Source organism: Grammomys surdaster, unplaced genomic scaffold (genome assembly GCF_004785775.1).
Source record: "Grammomys surdaster isolate TR1022 unplaced genomic scaffold, NIH_TR_1.0 125934, whole genome shotgun sequence".
Classification (NCBI taxonomy): Eukaryota; Metazoa; Chordata; class Mammalia; order Rodentia; family Muridae; genus Grammomys; species Grammomys surdaster.
The window spans coordinates 1,694,656-1,703,919 of NW_021620757.1; the positions used below are offsets into that span (position 1 = coordinate 1,694,656).

General features: G+C 36.7%; 1 protein-coding gene across 5 annotated transcripts in view; it reads right to left on the reverse strand.

The window, feature by feature from the left end:
- Positions 1–9,264, reverse strand: part of Naa16 (N(alpha)-acetyltransferase 16, NatA auxiliary subunit) — a 58,698-nt gene that overhangs the window by 46,147 nt on the left and 3,287 nt on the right. For 4 of the 5 annotated variants that reach the window (XR_003709408.1, XM_028752714.1, XM_028752713.1 and 1 more), the window contains exons 2-5: positions 7,757–7,841; positions 4,945–5,049; positions 3,499–3,656; positions 1,551–1,685 (exon numbers count right to left, since the gene is read on the reverse strand). Coding sequence is in view for 4 of the 5 variants with exons in the window: in XM_028752714.1 (XP_028608547.1) it covers positions 1,551–1,685; positions 3,499–3,656; positions 4,945–5,049; positions 7,757–7,841 (483 nt within the window). In the remaining variant the exon portion in view is untranslated. Of the gene's footprint in view, positions 1–1,550; positions 1,686–3,498; positions 3,657–4,944; positions 5,068–7,756; positions 7,842–9,264 lie in introns of those variants that run through there. The other variant, XM_028752715.1, reaches the window with a different exon arrangement.

Genomic DNA, 9,264 nt, shown 5'->3' on the forward strand with positions numbered 1-9,264 from the left:
AGAGGAACAGATCTTAAATCTAGATATAAAAGTGAGTGACAGACATCTTAAGGAATCTGCCAAAAATTTTTAAAGAAAAAACAGAACCAATAACAGAATTTAGCAAAATTTTAAAGTTTCTTCAAGAAAATACTATCAAACAGGGCATAGCAGAGTAATGTCAGCACACACAACTGTAATCCAATGTGCAAAGAAGCAGATGCAAGAGAATTCAGAATTTAAGGCCAGCTTCAGAGACAGGAGGGAGGGAGGAGAAAGCTTCCTTGGACACCTTTCTAAATGACATGTTAAGGTCTAAGGAGAACCAGAGGATGGTCTTTATACTGCAGAAGAGGACAGGAAGAGCTGAGGCAGTGTTATAAAACCTCTTGTTGAGTGTTGTAGGCACAGTCTACCAGAGATTAAAAAAAAAAACAATGGAGAAGATGACGATGACAAAAAAGAAAGGAAGAAAGGAAGGAAGGAAGGAAGGAAGGAAGGAAGGAAGGAAGGAAGGAAGGAAGGAAGGAAAAAAGCAAAGAAAGATTAAAAGAGAATAACAAAATTAAATGAGGAAAAAACTAAGATAAAATGAATAAGAGCTTTTATAAAAACTGACTGAAGTGCCGGGCAGTGGTGACGCACGGCTTTAATCTCAGCACTTAGGAGGCAGAGGCAGGTGGATTTCTGAGCCTGGTCTACAGAGTGAGTTCCAGGACAGCCAGGGCTACACAGAGAAACCCTGTCTCGAGAAACAAAACAAAAGCAAAACAAACAAACAAACAAACAAACAAAAAACAACACTGACTGAAGGGGCTGGAGGGATGGTTCAGTGGTTAAGAGCACTGACTGCTCTTCTAGAGGCCCTGAGTTCAATTTCCAGCAACCACATGGTGGCTCTTAACCATCTGTAATGGGATCTGATACCCTCTTTTGGTGTGTGTGAAGACAGCTACATAAAATAAATCTTTAAAAAAAAAAAAAATGACTGAGCCAGGCGATGGTGCCGCATGCCTTTAATCCCAGCACTTGGGAGGCAGAGGCAGGCAGATTTGAGTTCGAGGCCAGCCTGGTCTAGAGAGTGAGTTCCAGGACAGCCAGGGCTACACAGAGAAACCCTGTCTCGAAAAAACAAAAAAACAAAAAAAAAAAAAAACAAAAAAAAACATAAAACAAAAACACACATACCATTTCCATATCCCCAACTAAATAAAGTAATATATATCATAGAAATAATTTCCCAACTTCCAAATTCTTTTCATTTTACTATTTTTAGTTCTGAGGATTGACCAGGGCTGTGCACCTATAACACAACCTACAAGACAAGCACTCTTCCTAAGCTCTATTACCAGTCATATGTTATTTCTTTATCAATCAGAATAATGATCAGATTACTGTCCATAAAACTTAAGAATTAGTTTATTTTATACTGGGAATTCTACATTTTAAACTTTTCCTAATTATTTTGAAATGCTTTCCAATTTTTTCATAGTTTTCTAAGAAAAATGTAAAGGTAAAACTCAACTATTTTAGTCTGCAATAGTAGGAAAAAATGATATTCAACTTCTTACTTGCTGCGTTTGTCTAAATTCTTCTAATAGTTTTAGCGCTGTGTCATAATCTTTCAGCAAATGGTAAGCGATGGCATATCCAATCCAAGAGGCACGCTGTGCAGGGCGCAACTGAAGAAGCTGGTATCTTGTCTCCTAGGAAAGAAATTTTTTTTCTCTTTTTAAGTTCTTTATTTATCTAACATGTTTACATTTCATCTGAATTTTAGTAATCTTTAATAACACTGTAATTAATCCAATTAACAAGTATCAGTTCTAAAAAATGATAAAGATGTGCTTAACATTTCTAATCTAAATTAAGTCTCTGTGCTTTAAAGTCCTTGCTATGATATGAGGCTGTTACAAAATTAGGATAGCTTTTGATTATACTAGATTTAAAAAAAAAATTGTAAGAAATTAGCTTATTTACATTGTTGTAGTGGTTTCAAATACAAATGGACACAGGAGAAACACTACGGGGCTCTTCCAGTGGAAAAGCCCACTGCCAATAGGAAGCAGTTGAATTTCTGTATTATGAACAAAATATCAGAAATTCTTCCATGGATATCCTAGAAAAGCCAAGGTTATTTTGTGTAGCAGCAAATCCAACTTCTCCACAAAGACCCTACCTCCCAAGAGTAACCCATTTCTTTTTCAGTGCTTTCAGCACACTGAGTCTAGAAAATGTCTATTTAACTTTGCTGATGTTCCATGGTTGCAAGGGGTGCCAAAGGAGGCCATCCTTTCAGGTAAGTCCTCTTAGCCATGGGTGGTCCCTTCTCACAGAACATCAAGTGACATCATTTCATCTTTCACTCTTGCTTCTCTGACACTCCTTCATTAAAGTATGGGTCAGTTTTTCTCTCTGGCAAATACAATACTAATGTGTGCCCAAGTTCAGCTCCCAGGACCCACACTGGGGAACTCACAACTGCCTACAATGTTAGTTCTATGGCATCCAATGCCCTCCTGTAGCCTCCACAGGGACCTGAACACCTATGGACAGACAGACACAACACATACAAATAACTAAAGAGAAAAATGGATCTTTAAAAACAACTGTTTTCATGGCAATCCTTTCCATATTATTTTATGCTTACTAAAATAAAAAAGCTAAGTAATCTTCAGATTTCAGTAAAAGCTGAATATTAAATATATTTTCAGTTTAGCAAAAAGGCTAAAACAATGTATTAGTATAATATTTTTAGATCAAAGATAATCATTTTTTTAAATTGTGTGTGTGCATGTACATGCATAAGTGAATGTATATGCGCCATAGTACGTATGTGGAAGGCAGAAGACAACTTTCAGAAGTCTGTTCTTTCCTTCCACATCCATTTAAGTCCTAGGGATGCTACTCAGGTCCTCAAGTAGGTGGCAAGTATCTTTACCCATTGAGCCATCTCAATTTAATGCTTAAGTATGAAACTCTTTAACTTGCCGGGCAGTGGTGGCACACACCTTTAGTCCCAGCACTTGGGAGGCAGAGGCAGGCGGATTTCTGAGTTCAAGGCCAGCCTGGTCTACAGAGTGAGTTCCAGGACAGCCAGGGCTACACAGAGAAATCCTGTCTCAAAAAAAAACAAACGAACGAACGAAAGAAAGCCTGTAACTATTATCATAGGACAGTCCAAGTGGGTATAACATCTTGCCTTAGGCTTACTTCATTCTGAATTCATGTGCTATTAAAAACTTAATGTTTATGCCAAGTGTTGTGACACACACCTTCAATCCCATTACTCAATAAACAAACCCCTATATTTAAAAAGTACATTAAAGGGGGCTAGAGAGATGGCTCGGTAGTTAAGAGCACTGACTGCTCTTCCAGAGGTTCTGAGTTCAATTCCCAGCAACCACATGGTGGCTCACAACCATCTGATGCCCTTTTCTGGTGTGTCTGAAGATAGCTACAGTGTACTCATATAAATAAATCTTTAAATTAAAAAAAAGTACATTTAAGACTACTTACTCGATAACCTTCAAGATCTCTCATCTGAATCTGCAATAGAGACAGATCTCTCAAGATTTGCAAATTATCTTTATCTAATTTGAGGGCATTTCGGTAGCACTTAATAGCTTCATCATACTTCTTATCAGAACGTTGCAGGAGGCCATATACATGCCAACCTATCAAGTTAAGGAAATACAGACATCCACACATACTATGATATACTATGCAATAACCTCAAAAGTATTTCATCTGGAATTTGTTTCACAGTGATCTGGGATCAGAAGGAAAGGACAATTAGAAAGAGGCAAATATACAAACAGCCAAGTCTTGACTATTCAAGCTTGGGGATTGGGATACAATGATTCAACATTCCATTTCTCCCATTTTGTACATGCTTGAAATTTTCCATAATATTTGTAGGTAACTTTTAGAAGAATCTTCGCAAAAATTTGCACCATTTTCTTACATTCAATTCCCTTGTTTTCAAACAATCTCAAAATCACTTATATATTTATTTTCTAAAATAAGTGTAGATATTATACAATTCTAAGTAATATATCCACAATTTAATTCACTAGTGATATCAAAGACACAAAATTAAGTTTTATTCTCTTAGTTTATCTTATGCCAAACCCCCAAAACTACCATACTTACATAGTCTTTCTCTACACTGTAGGGTAAACTCTGGGATAAGAAGATAATCATTTAGTATTTTGAAAGACTACTAAGTTAAATATGTGAAAAATGTGGAGACTATGCATGACAAATACTAGCCATCTGCTAAATGAACTGACTATCACATATACAAGGGTACTATGTTAAAAGACCAAACACAGACATGGAAAATTTAAAAATTTCAACAATCCTTCTTTAAAGTTTTTTTAATTGGTTTACATGTTAAATACTAGCAAATGAAAAATACTATAAAGATTCAGTAAAGTAACAGGTATGTCTCTGTTAATAGCATTCAAGCTAAAGAACCAGTTTTTCCTGACACAAAATAACATCTGGTTTTCATTTGCTAGTTTTGCAGTGCCAGGGGCCTTGCACACACTGGGCAAGCACTTTACTACTGAGCTACATATCTAGCTAAACTTGTTTTAAAATAGGCTTCTTCCAAATTTAAAATTTCCTCTAAAACTTCTAAAAGAAAATTCAAGAAACACAAATGTTTATATAGATTAAAAAACTAAAATTCATTTTCTGAAATAGGGAACTATCAATCAACTCATGGATGTTTAAGTAAAAAACTGGTCTCTGTTTCTCTATGAAGATTTTCTTTAAAATACTCCAAAAAGGATTAAGGAACAAAATATTGCTAATTACTGATGATAAGTAATGGGTAGATACATAGACTTCATTAAAATTCCTAAGATTTCAATGTTTCACAGAAAGGTTGTAAAATCTGAATTAGAAAAGACAAGTAAATGAAAACAAAGCCACAAAACTATGGCAAAAGGATACAGACATGACTCCTGATGTCACTGCGAAGTCCTTTACGAACAAATTCATATGCTTCTTCTCTTTTTCCTAAACAGTTCAACGTTAGTCCTTTCATAGCCAAAGTCTCTGAAAAATAATTTTAATCTGTTTACAAACCAAAGATTTGAGTTAGTCTCCTAGCACTTAGTTAGTACCTGAGATCTAAAGTACTAACTACTATTACCCCAGGGCTTTTATCTTCATCACAAAGGTACAAAAGATGAAGTCATGTATTGGCTTGAAGCATCTCCCCACCCCACTGAAACCAATTTTAACCAATCATAATCTAATTTATACCTCACAAAAAAGACTACCTAAGTATATACATTGTAATCAATATCACCATACTCAATATTGAACAGATTTTCTTTAACCTAAGTCCTATTCTAAAATGCCTGAGACTACAATAGAGTTCTACCCTTTAGGAGACTCTATATAGAGGGATTTATATTATCCTCAGAAAAATTTAACAAAGCAGGCATCCTAGTCCTGCCTACAACAGTTCTATACTTCTCAAGGCCAGTTCGTTTCTGTGTGTCCGTATACGTTTGTGTGTGTGAGTGCAGGTAAATACATCAGGCACACGTGAAAATCAGAGGACAGCCTCAGATGCTATTCCTCAGTGTACACTTTCTTTATAAGGCAAGGTCTCTTTGCTTTTTGCCAGGCTAGCTGGTCCATGAGCTTCCAGAGATCCTCCCATCTCCACCTCCCAGCTTACTGTAGAGGCACTGGAATTACAGATCCCCATACCTGGCTTTTACATGGGTTCTGAATATGTGAATGCAGGTCACATTGCCGGCCGGGCAGTGGTGGCACATGCCTTTAATCCCAGCACTTGGGATGCAGAGGCAGGTGGATTTCTGAGGCCAGCCTGGTCTACAGAGTGAGTTCCAGGACAGCCAGGGCTACACAGAGAAACCATGTCTCAAAAAACCAAAACAACAACAACAACAACAAAACACAGAAGTACACTGCCTACCAAGTATTGCCCTACTCCACTGAGACCAATTCTAATCAATCATAATCTAAGTTTTTGTTTATTTATTTAAGACAGGGTTTCTTTGAGTAGCTCTGGCTATCTTGGAACTCACTCTGTAGACCAGGCTGGCCTTGATTAAAGGAATATACATACCATCAATGCCTGGCTCATAATCTAATATATACCTCACAAAAAGTAACTCTACTTAATTCAAACTGTATGTTGTAATCAATACCACCATATTCAATATTGAACAGATTCTCTTTTGTCAACAAACTTATTTTAATAATTCTACTTAAGCTAACTAACATTAGTTTTCATTTGGAGAGCATAACATTGTACTACAGATGAGCAACCCAAGAAAATGTTAGGAGTTAATGAAAAGATGAATTATAATAAAGTATTTCTCTGAAAAATCCACAAAGGACTTAAGATAGTAGCAGTGATTTTCAAACTGATCTCTGTAGACTGTACAGTTTTCAGAACAGTGTTCCATTTTACAAAGAAATCCTGTCTTAAAAAAAAAAATTAAAAATAAAAACTTTAGATTATGATTGGTTAGAACTGTTCTCAGTGGGGTGGGGCAATACTTAGTGGGCTGAGCAAGTGCAAAGACCTGAATTCACATATCCAGAACCCATGTAAAGTTTCATTTTCTAAAACTTCACAAGAAACAGTTTTAGAAAAGAGAACCGTATCAGCCTATTTTCCTAATTAAATGGTCTTAAGTTGTCAAAGTCTAGTAGTGCTCTAAGAGAACTTAATTAGCTATGCAATGTTATGGACCATAATTTTCCAAGACCAATCTCATCTTTTCAACAAACAATTCCAACTAGTAAAAATGATAAAAAAAAAAAAGTAGACTTTATTAGGAACAATTTTAAAAAACCTTAACAACCTAATTATGAAGCGATGGTAACATATTTATATACAGATGAGGCAAATGGGAGCCAGCTATGCTCACGGCTCAGTGAGTAAACACTTGACACCAAGCCTGACAACCTGAGTTCTACCCATAGTAGGAGAAAACCAATTCTCTGAAATTGTTCTTGGATCTCCACACACATACTCTGAAATGACTGCAACTGGCACACACACTCACATGTGATAAATAAACATAAAATACATAAAACAACATCAAAGAATAAAATGTATGTCTTTATCTTCACACTGTTCTAAACTACAAACCACAGCCTACTTCTATATACAAGACACTGAAGTAAGAAAGAAATCAGTGTCTAGTCAGAATGACAGATGAAAGACATCTATGAACTGAGCACCCCTAGTCCAAAAGTCGAAAACACTAAATGATCCAAGATTGGAAACTAGACTTTCAAGCTTTTTCCAATTGGTGTGTATAAATGCTAATCTAAACAATTAATCCAAAATCTGAACTCATCTGCTGCCTGAAGCACTTCTGATAGGGGGACGTTAACATGCACATTACCTCATCAACAGTCTCTCATCTACCTCCTCAACTAAAAGTAAAGGCATTGCATATACTAAAGCATGAAACTAGCTCAGCATAAGATTGCTAAAATCTGAGTACTCCTTCACTGTCAAAAATCCTGCCTGGTAGCAGGGCAGTGGTGGCGCATGCCTTTAGTCTCAGCACTTGGGAGGCAGGGGCAGGTGGATTTCTGAGTTTGAGGCCAGCCTGGTCTACAGAGTGAGTTCCAGGACAGCCAGGGCTACACAGAGAAACTCTGTCTCAAAAAAAAAAAAAAGAAAAGAAAAGAAAAGAAAAAAAAATCCTGCCTGGTCTTAGAATTATATTCTCCCAAAGCAACATTGCAACAGATGAGACATTACCTCCATGTTCAGCAAATTTTGGGTTCGAAAGAATCATCTTGCAAAACTTGAGGCCATTTTTGTACTGCTTCTGTTCGTAACATTTCTAAAAGGAAACAGCAGGTTATTTTATAAAATAATGAAACAATTCTCCTTATATCATATAAATTTTAAATTCAAGATCCAAAGTCTAAAATGTGATGACATGCTCTTCTGTTTATATTAATCACAGCGTTAAGTGCAGATATATTATATGCCTTGATACATAGCATTTCCATTATAAGAGATAAATACATAAAGAATAAACTCATTAAATGCATAATCATCAACCAACACTGATGAAGAATAAAGAATTTTAAAGCCATATAACTGTGACTCAGTACCCATTGACTGACTTTCCCCTGTGCCTTCCTCCAGTCATTTTCAACCACCTCTGGTAACCTCTGTTCAACTTTTCTGGTATCAACTTTTCTGGGTTACACATGAGCCCTCCAGTCCCTGAAGCATCTGTCTATGCCTGGCTTATTTCACTTAACATGATGTCTAATTTCATCCTTGTTGCTGAAAATACTATATTTTTTCTTTTTTTTAAGATTTATTTATTTATTATATATGAATACACTGTAGCTGTCTTCAGACACACCAGAAGAGGGCATCAGATCTCATTACAGATGGTTGTGAGCCACCATGTGGTTGCTGGGATTTGAACTCAGGACCTCTGGAAGTGCAGTCGGTGCTCTTAACCACTGAGCCATCTCTCCAGTCCCCGTTATATTTTCATCCTTTCTATGGCTGATTACTATTTCATTGCATGAGCCACATTGTTTTATCCATTTATCAGATGAAGGACATTTAGATTGTTTTCATTTATTGGCTATCATGAACGATGATGAACAGTGCTTTGAGAAACACTACAGATGGCTCATCAACATACTGATCTCGATTCCTTTGGATATTCCCAACAGTGGGATAGTAGGATCATATGGTAATTCTATGGGTATTCTTGTTTTAGTTTGATTTTGTTTGTTTTTAGAAACTCCCTCCAGTTTTTTTTTTTTTAAGAGAGAGAGAGAGAGAGAGAGAGAGAGAGAGAGAGAGAGAATAGATCATAAGACAATTTATAGAGTTGGTTCTCTTTCTCTACCTTTCCACAGGCTCCAGGGATTGAACTCTGGTCCAAGCACTTTACCTGCTAAGCCATCTCACTGTGCCACCACACTGTTTTCTGTATTGGCAGTACTGACTTCGACTACCAAAAGCAATGTGCAAGGGTTCCATTTTCTCTACAATCTTGCTAGCACTTCTCTTGTGGGGTATTTTTGTTTTGTTTTGTTTTGTGTTTTGGTTTTGGTTTTGGTTTTTCGGGACAGGGATTCTCTGTGTAGCCTGGCTGTCCTGGAACTCACTCTGTAGACCAGGCTGGCCTCAAACTCAGAAATCTGCTTTCCTCTGCCTCCCAAGTGCTGGGATTAAAGACGTGTACCACCACTGCCCAGCTGTTGCCTTTTTTTTTTTTTTTTTTTTTTTTT